The sequence below is a fragment of the Tamandua tetradactyla genome, chromosome 3, assembly GCF_023851605.1.
Source record: "Tamandua tetradactyla isolate mTamTet1 chromosome 3, mTamTet1.pri, whole genome shotgun sequence".
Taxonomy (NCBI): Eukaryota; Metazoa; Chordata; class Mammalia; order Pilosa; family Myrmecophagidae; genus Tamandua; species Tamandua tetradactyla.
Window position 1 is genome coordinate 55,247,016 of NC_135329.1, and position 14,192 is coordinate 55,261,207.

At 43.4% G+C, this 14,192-nt stretch overlaps 1 protein-coding gene across 2 annotated transcripts in view; it reads left to right on the forward strand.

The window, feature by feature from the left end:
* The window catches only part of ASAP2 (ArfGAP with SH3 domain, ankyrin repeat and PH domain 2), a 240,691-nt gene extending 226,589 nt beyond the window's left edge, over positions 1–14,102 (forward strand). The window contains exons 23-28 of one of the 2 annotated variants that reach the window (XM_077153135.1): positions 1,258–1,392; positions 3,111–3,282; positions 8,606–8,655; positions 9,057–9,145; positions 9,673–9,795; positions 11,642–14,102. In XM_077153135.1, the coding sequence (XP_077009250.1) occupies positions 1,258–1,392; positions 3,111–3,282; positions 8,606–8,655; positions 9,057–9,145; positions 9,673–9,795; positions 11,642–11,716 (644 nt within the window). In that variant the 3' untranslated portion in view covers positions 11,717–14,102. The remainder of the gene's footprint in view (positions 1–1,257; positions 1,393–3,110; positions 3,283–8,605; positions 8,656–9,056; positions 9,146–9,672; positions 9,796–11,641) is intronic. The other variant, XM_077153136.1, reaches the window with a different exon arrangement.
* The last annotated feature ends 90 nt before the right edge of the window (positions 14,103–14,192 follow it).

Sequence of the window (14,192 nt, forward strand, 5' to 3'; positions counted from 1 at the left end):
TCAAGTCCCATAGCCGCAGCCTCCTCCTGTCCCCCTAGCCAGGTTGGATGGGAGGGGCTGAGGGCAGGAGTTGTGGTTGGGTCCCACATTGCCTTCTCCCCTTCTCCTTCCATATCCTCTGTACATGCCTTAATTTTTAAAGTTCTGGAGTGAAGGGGATTTGGTCATCTCCATTATTGATGATGTATGTCATGTGGGAAAAGATTGTCGCTGTTGGGCCAGGTAAAAGGAATGGTAAGCTCTTCATACCTGTTTATTGCTTTTCTAAGGTCTTGGAATTGGAGAATTTGGGGAGTTTCTTCTTTGATTCTCCATTCTTGTCTTCAGTTTCATTTCCTCTCTTAATGTAGACTGTGCTCCATGCCTTCTGTCCACCTCTGTAGGTTTTTGTTGTTCCCCATCTATTCCACAGTTTGTCTATAGTGAAATTCCCGCACAACAGGTAGTAAAGGGAGTTGACATTCACATGCCTGGCACTGGTGGGGCAGGCTTTGTCCACCACAGGAGAGGGACAGTGCCTTCCTGTGGACCTGCGGCCTCCCCCGTAAGGGTGTGGCCCATGACATTTCCAGGCCCAGCCCTCTCTTCCGAGACATGGACAGCCTCAGACCTGGGGCCGCCCTCGGGCCTTTGTGCCCGAGTAGATGTTAGTGAGGAGTTTTGTAAGGTAGAGGAAAGGCATGGACAAGGAAATACCATCTCTTTTTTTTGGGTTGCCTGAACCTGTTTGACTTCTAGCCAGAAATATGTGTGCAGGAGGTCAGTAGAGAGAGCCCTTCACTTACTGTCTTCGATTTGCACCCTTCCCGCCATCAGCTTGGTTTGAGGACCGGGTCCCCATCTCTCTGAATGTCAGTGACTCCCATGGGCTGGGGGGAAAGGGTTTAATGGAAGGATACAGATGAGCTGAAGTTCCAGAAGTCCCGAAGGTAATGCTCAGGAGATGTAATTCTGGTTGTGTCCCTCTTTAAACAGTATTTGTGTTTGAAAAATAAAATAAGGAATTTTAAAATTTCACAATAAGATTGAGAAAGCCAGCTGGGAGTTCTCTTAAATCATCTTTGGTTTGGCATATATCAGTATCTGTCTTCCAGATACCAGAAATAAAAAAGAAAACATGCAGTGTTCTGTTTGTTCTTGCGATGCTGTTCTAGAAGGGTCGTGTTTGCCATTTTGTAAGGGAGAGGATCAATAACACAGTGTTCTGTTTCTGTTTTTGTTCTGTGCGTGCACGTGCGTGTGTGTGCTTGGGTTTAGTTCAGACAGCCTCCTCAGCTAACACCCTGTGGAAGACAAACTCTGTAAGTGTGGACGGTGTAAGCCGGCAGCGATCTTCGTCAGATCCGCCAGCTGTCCACCCACCGCTGCCCCCTCTTCGCGTCACGTCTACCAGTACGTTGTTTCCTTTTTCCTTTCTTGCCGGTGTACTTGGATGGCAGGGGGTGCTTTCAGCAGCGGGAAGGGTGGAGAGCTGCAGACCTGCTCACAGCATCAGTGCACACGTGTGTCTGGCCTGTGGCTCCTGCACACAGGCTGTCCAGCTCTTCTCAGCCTCCTCCTCCCCAGCCCAGCTCCCGAGACCATCGCGCGCTCTCTTCCCTGAGCATTTTGGCAACATTTCCTCCTTTGACACATTAGCCTAGTTTTTGTTTTTGTTTATTTTTAAATATTTGGGGATGGACACTTGGGATCATAATCTAGTTTCTTCAGTGTGAGCATGTGTTTGAAAGCCACCGAAAACTTGGGGAAAGAGGTGGAAGAGGTTTTTCTCCACCATGCAGAGGCAAGAGTTTCTTACCATGTCGCTCCCGCTGCCACCTACTTCCTGTTCTGTATCAACTGCAGGAGGAAAGCGGAGCTCCTCCATCTCTGGGCTTCATTGCCTTGAGGGCATTTAGAGTATCCTAGACAGAGGTGCTCCTGAACACACACTGACTTTAGGAAAATAAGTTAAAATGAGAAAAAGGAACCCCCACACAAGTTCTAGTAAGTGCCATGTGTATATGAGCACCTTCTCCTGATGCTGGTGGCAGAACCATAGAGGGGGGTATCTGGGAGCGTGTTCCAGAAGTCATCCGAGGCCCAGAGTGGGGCGTTGGTGGGGGCCAAGGGGAGAACTGAAGATGCACCCATGTCTCACAGTAAGGGGAGCACACAGCAGGAACCAGAGCCCACTTCCTGCCTCTCAGTCTAGTATCCCCAGCACTGCCAATATTTATGCTAGAGGCAACCTTTTGACATTGCCTTTAAAACAGAATAGGGAAATAAGAAGAAAGAAAAGAAAGACTGTTAGACTGATTCCTTCCTTTTTCCCACCCAAAGGACCCTCTTTGGCCAGCTGATGGCCCCACCTACCTGGCTTGTCCGGGCAGAGAGCAACCTGACTACTCGTGCAGTAGCCTCCCCCACTGAGGCTGATTGCCTCCTTAGCAAGGAAAATAGGATGTCTTCCCACAAGAGCGGGCTTTCATGTTTGCTAGAGACGAGTGAGTTTGGGGGAAAGAACTTCGCATAGGTTCAGCCCCTGGCTCCGTTTCTTATTCGCTGTGCCATCAGCAAACTTCACACCCTTGAGTCTCAGCCTCCTTGTCTATAAAACTCAATAATAATAGAATTTTTCATCGTGCCCACCTCGCAGACAGACTTGTACAGAGTTCACTGCCTTGCTCAGTAACCTGGAGAAATGAGTAGAGCATCATTCCTTAAGCTGTGAAGAACAGAGATCCAAGGAGGCACAGCCACCCAGGGCAGGAGCTAGTGCTGGGACCTGTTCCCAGAACTCATCTGCTGCTTCTCAGGCCTCAGGGTCAAGAGCAGAAGACCTTGTAGGCTTCCTGATAGAGAGTTCAAGTTCATTGATTAGGAGAAAACTTTTTTAATCATAGTTTTAGGCTTGCAGCTTTCTCATTAGTTTGGAAAGGACCTCCTACCCCCTTCTCCATTAGTACTGTTTCCTGAAAATCAGCAATGAAGCAGGAGTAGGTTTTTTCCTTAGTAAATATCAATAGAACAAAGGAAAGCAGTGTGTGAAAAGCCTCAGACAAGAAGGCTGGGCAGTGTCAAGAGTTAAAGTCTGACCCTCTGTATTTCTCTCTTTTCTCTCTCCACAGATCCCCTGACTCCCACACCACCCCCACCTGTGGCGAAAACACCCAGTGTGATAGAAGCCTTGAGTCAGCAGACCAAGCCCGCCCAGCCTGGCATCCCCCAGTGCAAACCCACGCCTCCACCCCTGCCACCCCAGCCGCCCAGCCGCCTGCCTCAGAAGAAGCCTGCCCCCGGGTAACCTGCCCCTCTGAGCGCCCCCGGAGGGCCCGCGGAAGCCTGCCACCTTGCTTCCTGTATTCAAGGAGCTGCCAAAACAGCAGTGACCCTAGCTTGGTTCATCTGCTGAGATGTTGGTGTGAAAATTTGAAATCTCTAGTGTTTCTCTTCCTGTAATGTTTGAGGCTGAAAGTTCCTAACTCATTCATCGGATCTCTAGGGCCATAAAAGTAATTCACCTTAGGAACTCAGGAAATGTTCACAAGAACTTTTAAACTGTAAAAAATTGCTTACAGGTGTATATATAGTGTATCCACACAGTGATTCCAGGTGTGCACATAATGGATCCGGTACATGGGAGACATGCTCCTTTATCCCCCTTGGGCTTTGATGCCTCCCATCAAGCCACCCCTCCCTTGTGGCCCCCTCCTCTTCTTTCCACTCAGGCTGACCCCCTTCCCCCACCCCCCCCCACCACCCCTCACGTGAATGCACACCTCTTGGGCCTGTCCTCATCCAGACTACTAAGGAACCTACAGCGCCTGTAAGCTACCCTTGTCAATCTTGGGAAATTTCACTTTTTTTTTAATGCCTTTACTTCTCCCATATTTTTTTCTGTTCACTCTTTTAATGTAATTCTTATTAATTCATGTCAGATTCCCCTTGCCTTTCCTCTCAATGTATCATCTTTTTGTTTTTGTTAATGTTAAGCTACCTGCTGTAAACAGACCATCCTAGAATCTCATCTGCTTGACAAACACAAGCTAAGTTCTCACTCACACGAAGTCCAGAGTGCATGGACTTGGTTGTGCAGCAGCCCCAGGGGATGATTCAGGAACCCAGGCCCCTTCTGCCTCCACCGTCTTTATGCCCTGCGTCCAGGATTATTTCCCAAGGGAGAGAGATCATGGGGAGACATGTCAGACACTGAAGCTCCGTGGCCTGCAGCCACACACGTCGTACTCCTTTGACCCTGTGGCCCAGTTTCCCGGGGCTGGAAAGGCAGCCCCTACCAGACATTCGCTTCCCTGCCCCGGCTCTGCCCTGTGGAAGAAGCTTGCATTTTTCATCATCACCCAACCTTCTTTGCCACCTTCTGGTTTCCATTTCTGTTTTGTGTGCTTACTTATTTGTTTGTTTTTTTGACATGGACAGGCACTGGGAATCAAACCTGGGTTTCCCGCATGGCAGGCAAGAATTCTGCCACTGAGCCACCATTGTACCACCCTTACTTGCTTTTTAAATGTACTTTTTTGGAGATTTTCTCAATTATTTCTTCTGTCTTCCAGTTCTTTTATTGAGTTCTTCATTTTGGCTGTCGTATATTTTTTAAGGGCCTTTTCTAGTCTCTTTTAAGCTTTTTTGTGTCATAGAACCACTTTTTTCCCCTTATCTCTCTGAGAACATTAATGATGGTGTTTTTTTGTGGTGTTGCTTATTATTTTTTGTTTTGTTTTGTTTTGTTTTTGCTTTTCTGCATAACTTATTTGTTCCATGTTGCATTTTTTCTTTGTTTTGCCATCCTTTATGTTAGAGGTTTTCTCTGTTACTCTTGTGTTCCATGCCTGTATATTCTGGGTGGGATGTTAAAAAATTGATCAACTATACCCTAAAGCTCATAGCTGTCAACGTGCATTTCACTGTCAAGTGATCTGACTGGGCCATTTTACTGGGGGTCCCAGATTTGGATCTTTCTGGGGATGCTATTCAGATACTCCAGAGAACAGTCTTCTAGTCTCTTGCTTGAAGGGTTTATATTACTGGGAGTTGAGTAGATAAATATCATTAAGCTTTTCCTTAGTCCTTGTCTTTTTAAGATACTCCCAACCCCTGTGCCTGGAGTCCTTCCATCCAGACACCCTCTGTTTTACCCTCTCCAGGAATGGAGGCATCTGATCTTCCATGGGGTTAGGGATATTCAGAGTTGGGGCGGAAATCCAGGAATTTAGTATCTCTGTAATTTTTTTTACCAGTCCTTCTGTTTATAGCCTGTTCTGGTTTGCTAACTGTTGGAATGCAATATACCAGAAACAGAATGACTTTTAAAAAGGGTAATTTAATAAGTTGCTAATTTACAGTTCTAAGGCCAAGAAAATGTCCCAGTTACAACAAGTCTATAGAAATGTCCAATCACAGGCATCCAGGGAAAGATACCTTGGTTCAGGAAGGCCAGTGAAGTTCTGGGTTTCTTTCTCAAGTGGAAGGGCACATGGTGAACATAGTCATAGTTTCTCTCTCATCTGGAAAAGTACATGGTGAACATGGTCAGTGTTCCTCTCTCATCTGGAAGGGCACATGGCAAACATGGCATCATCTGCTAGCTTCTTCTCCTGGCTTCCTGTTTCATGAAGCTCCCTGGGAGGCATTTTCCTTCTTCATCTCCAAAGGTCACTGGCTGGTGGACTCTGCTTCTTATGGCTATGTCATTCTGCTCTGCCCTCTCTGAATTTCTTTCATTCCCCCAAATTTCCTCTTTCATAGGACTCCAGAAACTTATCAAGATCCATACAAATGGGTTGTGACATGTCACCTAATCCAGCTTAATAACCACTCTTGATTAAATCACATCTCCAGGGAGATCTGATTACAGTTTCAAACATACAGTATTGAATAGGGATTATTGTGCCTTTATGAAATGGGATTTGGATTAAAACATGGCTTTTCTAGGGACATACATCTTTTCAGACCAGCACATAGCCATTCTTGTCTCCATGTCCAGGGGTTCTTGAGCCTTTGGTGGACTCTGAAGGACAGATTGAAGTTCTTCAGGCTTTCCTTGCTGCCATCTTAGGATTCATCTTCCTCAGACCCTTATACCGGTTACTATTCATCCTTCCACTTCCAATGTTTTGTTTCTTTTTCAGTTCTCTTTGTTCTTTTGGGTTTAAAACTTTTTTAAAAAATATTTTTCCTTGGGAGAGAGTGGAAGTATATGTATTTCAGTCTGCCATTTTCACTAGAATTCTCTCAATTCTGATTTGCAAGATATCTTCCTAAAATAAACTTGCTTAGTCTTTCCTTTCTGTTCTTTAACAGTGCATGTGAAATATAATCTGTTATTGGTTAGGCTGCAATGAATCCGCTCTTAAGTGCTAGTGAGAATTATCTGCTCTACACTAAATGGCCACAGACTGTGCTTTTCTTAGTTCTTGTGTTAAGGTCCAGGCTCCAGCTACTTCCATTCAGCAGCCGTCCTTCCCCTAGTAGAATCTCTCAGTCTCCTGTAGCAGCTTGAGTTCAGGCACTACTCTTCACTGCACCCCCACATTCCTGTCTCCTGGTGTGGGATTTCTCCCCTCTTACCCAACTGGCATGTTTCAAGCCGCTGTTCTTTAAGAGACCAGTCACATATCATTAACATCCAGTGGGCTGGGGTGCATGGGTGGTTCAGTGATAGAATCCTCACCTGCCATGCAGGAGACCCGGGTTTGTTTCCCAGGCCTATGCATTCACCTCCTACCCCCCACCCCAATTAATAAAAGGTAAAAAGAATCACTGAGTTCTTGGCAGTCATCAGAGGGAAACTCTGAGATTAGACATGGTGGCTGTCAAGCACGATGTCTTCCTCTCTCTTGCTGCTTTCCGAGTACTCAGAAGAGTTCTAGCATGGTCTCTTTAGCATGGTCCTAACTGGGACTAGATCTGGCTGAAAGGAAAAGAGGGCAGGTAAAGCAGGTTATGTTAGAGCATATCCAAGACAAATGTGGGTGAATTGAATCATGTTGTTAATGCCCAGTGGAATTCTGTTTTTAAGAGGTTACACTGACAGGTCCTTTTCTTAAAGGAAAAAGCCCTATCTCTCCCCAACCTGACTCCCCATAATTTTGTCCTTATTATAAGTCTGAATTATGTGCACTAATTTTCTTAAAGCAGGGGTCAGCAAACTGGCCCTTAGGCCAAGTCCGGCCCACTGCCTGTTTTTTTTATAACTTGTGTGATAAGAATAGCTTTTATGTTTTTAGATGGTGGGAAAAAATCAAAAGATGGATAATATTTCATGATGTACAGAATTATGATATTCAAATATCAGTGTCCATAAATACAGCTATATTGGAATCCAGCCATGTTTATTCACTTTCATATTGTCTATGGTTACTATCACCCTATAGTGGTAGAGTTGAAAGTTGCAAGAGACCATACATCTCACAAAGCCTAAAGAATATACCATCTGGCCTTTGAAAAGAAGAAGTTTGCTGACCCTTGTCTTAGAGGATCAGGCCTTTCTTAGGACCCTTTGTAGTTGGGGGTGATGCTGAAGGCTATGGGGTCAGTGTGCTTTGTGTAATGATTTCTGTTGACCCATCACACACCAAGAGGCCCTGATGGCAGGACTGTTCAGGTTGGCGGGACCTTTATTTGTTCTGCCTTTTCAGTTCCTCAAAAATACCAATGTTAGATTTTCTTCCTTCCGAGACTGCAGCCCACAGCGCCAGACTTGGTTTATTGTGGGCAGCAGAGCAGGTGTTCTGATGCATATAAGCCTCTTCCCCGGTTTTGCTCTTCTGCTCTCCAGCACCCTTCCATCACTGATCACATCCCAGTTGGTGGCCTTGCTCTGTGCTAAGTCCCGCAAGGATTACCAGGGAGGTTAAGAGATTGCTTCTCTCTTTGGCTTATCACAGAAATCCTGTCACTTGACCTTATTTTGAGGGTCTACAGAACTGTTTTACAGATGAAAATAGCAAGAAACCCATTTATCCAGCCCAACTAGATAGCAAATGTGAGAGTTAATAGGCACCTGTCTGCTAGCCCTGAAAACCAGTTCCTTACTTGGTGTTTCTGCTTACTGGCTTTCGTACGTATGGGACCTGGAGACTCACAGATGGGGTCTGAGCCAATGGACAGCCACACAGACCACAGGGATCACAGGCACAGGAACCGCAGTGTGGGGGCATGGGTGACACTGTCTGGTGTTTGTGCAAGTCCTGCCAGGGTCACCAGGGCCCAGAGACCAAGATTCAGTTCCACCCTTGAACATACCAAGAGACCGAGGCCCAGAGTGGGGAAGAGAATTGGCAAACTGGGGACAAAGCCAGTGGTTAGAACTCAGCTTCTAGCCACATGCCCACATCACTGGTTTCAGGCCCACATGGACAGGGATGCTTTGGGAAGACCCTGGTTTAGGATCAGGAACCTTGGGTTCAGCGCTTTTCCCATTCTTCCTTTTTCTAAAAAAGACATAGTTGAATGAGAATTGATAGAATCAGCTCACACATATATATATATATATTTTTTTTACTTAAATACATATGGTTCCCCTATAAAAGGGGTGACTTAGGGGTAGGTAGTATGCCTTTCAGGCCTCAGCTGTCTGTAAACCTGTTTGTCCGTTTCTTTGTAGGGCTGACAAGTCAACCCCACTGCTCAACAAAGGCCAGCCGAGAGGACCTGGTAATCATTCAGTTTGGAATTGGGGTTTTTCCTGCTTGATCTATGGGGGTGAAGTGGTTTCCAGCCAAGTACTCACCCGCTGTATCGAGGCCCCGACTGTTTCCATTCAGCAGCCGTCCTTCCCTAAGCAGAGCCTCCAGTGCTCTTGTAGAGCTTTAATCGTGGGTCTTCTTTTCCCTGCACCCCATCTTGTGTTTTGCATTCTTTACACACTCTGTAAAGTTTGTGTGCAAGTCAGAAACTTCTTTGGGCTTTTAGGGCACTAAACCCTCAACACATCAGTAATTCTTAGGAAATTTGCTTTTCAGACGTGACTGTGGCTTTTATGTTGATTATTTATATCTCATGATTATCATTGGAGCTATATTGTAAAGTTGATTTTGTTTTGGCCTTAAAAACAGTGGATCACTCTGGAACAGAAGCTCTGGGTTCTCTGTCCAACACCTTAGCCATGCAGCCACCAGCACCCATGCCCAGGAAGTCACAAATAGTAAGTGAAAGCACCAGAGTCCTTAACAGAACCCTCCTTTTCTTCCCCTTTACTCTAGCAAGAAGTGTGTGTGTGTGTGTGTGTTTTTTTTTCCTGAGGGCTAGGGGATGAGAGAGGGAAGAGGCTTCTTCTTGGCTCCCTGGCTGTTTGGATCAGGGCAGGACACAGCCCCAGAGCGCGTCAGCCCGCCAGCTTGGCCCTCTAACCACAGCTCCCTGCACAGAACCACCCATCTGCAGGCACCAGGCACCACACCCTTCATTTTCCCATCCCTGTGCCCACGCTGTTTACTCGGCTGGGATGTCTTCCCTTTTCTCTTTCTGTCCTGATTCATCCCACCTCCTCAACATCTCCCTGTCTCCCCAGCTACATTGACCTGTCCCACCTTGACATCCTGTGGGTTTTCCCAGGCCTGGGTATGAGATTCCTGAGGCCAGCCAGAAGTGAAGTGGCCCAGTTTTCTGCCCTAAGAGCTTATGTCTTCCTGCCACAATAACTTTTCATTTCTCTCCTCTCCTTTGACTTAGACAAAATCAAAGCCCAAGCGGGTCAAAGCGCTTTATAACTGTGTGGCTGACAACCCAGATGAGCTGACCTTCTCCGAAGGAGACGTGATCATTGTGGATGGGGAGGAGGATCAAGAGTGGTGGGTGAGTCTGGCTGGGTACCGGGTTGAGCTTAGGGAGGGGCTGAGCTGAATCCCCTGCCTACCTGGGCTTCATGAGCTGTTCACAAGTGGGGTTCTCACCACCTCCCCTTGAGCAGGGCTTGAGCACTGCTTTCCAGTCCATGCCTCTGCTGACTCTTGTCAGCCCTTCCGTATCCTCAGCTGTCTTCCATTCCCATCCACCTGTGAATGGGCTTCATTCTCTCCCCATCCCTCCTCCCTCATGCAGGTGGGCAGGCCCTTTGAGCTGCAGTATCCATCTTCCCCACCTTGCCAGTTTAGTGGAGGGTCAGTTTGGGAGAGCTGGCCTAGAGGGCAAGATCCCTGGGTGTCAATCTTGGTTTGGAAACTTGCTATGGGCCTAGTCAGGCATGCGGGGTGGGAACGGGATGGAAGGAACACAGGTTTTGAGCCTGATGACCCTAAGAACTCAGACTCAGCCATTTTTAGGCTGGATGACCTTTTCTCTTTAAGCGTTCACCACTTCATCTGTAAAGGAAAGTAGCCCATAGCATTGATGTAAAGATTGGATGAGCTGAGGTATACAGTGAACAGCCAATAAAAGGTAGCTGTTACAGAGCAAGAATAATAGAATTTAACAACTTTTATAAAGTATGTACGTAAATTATTTGGTGTTGTCTGCTGCATGGTAGATGCACTAATGGCCTGACTCCTTAGATTGAGCTCAGATTACATAGTTCACCATTGTTGTTACAACTCACACTGGTATCATGGAAACTGCTTTGTCAATGCAGTTTTAATGTTGTTCTTAGTACCCCTGGTAGAGCTCCCATCTGTGTTTAAACTGTGACAGTGGAATTCTAGTGTCTTGTGACCTCATCCCCCTTAGGACATTAAAGAGTGCCAGTCCCTGTCCATCAGCCTTGCCACAGCACAGGTAGCAACAGGGATCCGTTCCTGCTACTTTTTGAGTTCTGGGGAGCTCATTGTGCCTCTCGGCTTCCTGAGCTCCTGCTGTGTTCCTGGCCCTGAGCCTGCACATAGAGGTAGAAGGATCTGAACTTATTCCCTCCTCCAACTTCCCTTATACCCTCCGGAGACCAGCCAGCAAACAGAAGGAGCAGGCCAGCTTTCACACTTGTGTGACACTGCCATAAGGACAGGACTTCAGCCTGACCACAGGCTTAACCAAATGGAAAAGTGCCTATTCATTTCCAAAAATGTGGAAAATACAGAAAAGTATATATATAAAAAAAGAAAAAATAGATGCTATCCATGATCTCAGTCCTTCCTCCCCCAAGAGACCACTATTCATATTTTGGTAGTTTTCCTTTAGACTTGTATTTGCCTACATATTTTACATTGTTATGATGGTACTTGATATACAATTTATACAATTTACCTAGAAAAAAATGGATTTATTGAAGCCTCCCATAAATGCGTAGTTAAATTTAAATGGGGCTAAGCCACACCTTTGCCACATGCCGTGACAGTGTAACTCAGTTTTCTGACACACAACTGCTTCATCCATTTAAAAAAAAAGCAAGTGGGGAATGGTGCTTTGTGCGCCTTGCTAGGCTATTATGACTAAATGATGCTGATAGCTGGCGTGAGTGTGTAGGTAGGAACATCCAAGACCTTTCTTAGAAGAGGGCCTTATACATAGTAGGCATGCACTATATGAAAATTGAGACAAAAAGGATAAAATAATTGTAATGTTTTACCCAGGTTACTCTCAGAATAGATTCATCTGGACCAAAAAAAAATGTGTCTATATATTTTCTTTAACGAAACGCTGTAACACCACCCCTTTTGGAGTTTCCAACATTTGGAATTTTTATAACAAACTGAACTTTTATTCATTTCAGATTGGCCACATTGATGGAGATCCCAGTCGCAGAGGAGCATTCCCTGTATCTTTTGTGCACTTTATTGCTGACTAAATTGCTACTGATCAAACCATTTCTTTCAAGTTATTTATGTTCCTGTTTCATTACTGGCACCAAAACTCTTGCCAGATAACCAGTTTCATGAATTGTATCGTACTGTAGCCCACTTTCTCTAATGCCATTGTTCTGTTTAAAAAATCCAAAGGCAATTTTTATATATAAATAGTTTTTATAATTTGCAGTTTTCATGAAACATTGCCATACATTTTTAAGAAAAAACTGAATTTCCTATAAGGTGAACTGAAAAATTGTTTTAATTACATAAACAAGATCCTGAATTTATACCTAAAAATGTTTAAATTAAGAGTACTGGAAATCTTCCCTTGGCGTGATTCTGGAGACAGTGACCTTTAGAGCAATTAGTGTTTTAATTGCTAAGCCAGTAAAAATGTTACTTAGAAATCAATAGCCCAGCCCTAGACTTTTGATAAAATGCTGTCAGTTCACCTTAAAGGGATGGTGTGTTTGAAATTCATGCAGTGTTTTTTTTAAATAACTTGGAAATTTACACATTAGTTATTGTTGCACTTCCTAACTCTAATTTGTGAGTTGCAACTCTCCTTCTAGCCTGCATGTGTGTATAACCTGTTATTGTGAGCAACCACACTTAACAAAACTGATGGTTTATTACAATATATGGTAAAAGCACTTAATTCTGTTTCAGGAGGTTCTATAGAAACTGCATTTCCTGAATTTGATTAAAAACTAAGGATGATGGATTGCAAACAGTTTTTTAAACTAGTTACATGCTTTAGGTGTTTTGGAATTTGCATTCTTGAACTTCCTTAATCACACATAAAATAATTATACACAAATAGAATGTTGTGGTACAGACCATGATATATATTAATACATCTTAATTGCTGTTTCCTATTGAGTGTACCACTGCCTTCCCTTCCTAGCACAGAGAATGTCTACTCAGTTTAGCGTCTTGTATTTATATATCAACAGGAATGGTAGTTACACTGTCTTGAAATTTAATCTGTCCATTTTATTTGTAAAATCAAGAGTTTATCAGAAATCTGTAGATCCCAGGTAAACAAAATACTACCAAACACCCCAATTTTAGTATTAAGGCCATCATATCACTCTTAAACTTTAGCTATGGGGGGAGGGGGGTTAGATTGTATATGATAAAATCAAATTTCATTAGTTTAATGAACTTGACTGTCATACCACTATTTAGTAATTGTGAGCATAAGCTTCATAGCAGGAATATTGGGAATTTTGGCACTTCTTGAGAATAAACAGGCATATGATGCCCACTTGGATTTTTACAAAAAGTAAAGAATAAATTTAATATAGGTTTGGAAAGCAAGGCAATGATGCTACATTGTATTTGTGATGATGGTACATTTGATTGAAGCAGCCTGTCTTTACCATGCAAGACTCTTGTAGGTGTAGTTTTTTTGTGTTTTAAATTGCATTGTGTTTTGTTGCTATCATAAAGAAGCCAAAACAAACTGGAATATTTTATGATGTTGTACAGCAGTTGCTTTTTGCCTTTTAAAGTTCTGGGTAAAAAATGTGTTAGATCTGTATAATTAAAGTCTTTTTTTAAAGCACTACATCTATTCTCACTAATTGTTAATTTCCATTGTTTTGAACCCTTCATTTAGTTAATTCTCCCTTAGGTTTAAGAAAGTAAACAGATATATTTTGCACAGAGCACTTCTTATGTATATTTTAATACAATCCTCCAGCAACGTGTATCTTACAGTCAGTCTTTTGACTGCCTGGTGCCAGTTATATAAGGAATTAAAGTTGATTCATATCAGCATGTGAGCTCCATTTCCAAACTAATCTATCAGGTTCACTGGTACATGAATATATAGGAAATATTTTTCCAGTCTACAATTTGGTGGTGCTATTGTGCAGTAATATTAATATTATTCTTGCCAGAGGAGAAATTATTTTAACTTCCCCACTAATAATCCTTTCCTAGGTATTTGCTATTTGCAAATTAAAAAAAAAAATTGAGAGGAAAACATTGTAGATATCTATTTATATTTAAAGTTTACGTTTCATGAACTTCAGCTGCAAGATTCTGGCATTTTGCATGCCATTTTCCATCAAGTCTTATTTCAAAGGAAGATGAATCAGAAATATGCACAGACTAATAGTTACGGCATTATCTGTTAAGGAGTGGATAACATAATATGCAGGTTGGAATGCTATTTGAGGTGTATGATATTCAATTCATTCACTTGATTACTTTGGTCTAGTTGCAGCGCAACTGTATATATTGTATAACCTAAATCAATTCTTATTTTCATTGTCCTTAATGCAGTGATTTATAATTAGAGCATGTTTAATAAGTTTACTCTTCTTGTTAACTAGTCATTTGACTGGAAAAAAATAAAATACTTTAAATATGACATGTTTTTATTTTTGTTTTTAATCTTTAAAGTGTTGTGTATTAAGATAGTCATTGTTTAAAAAAAATACACTAGCATATTATACTTGAAGT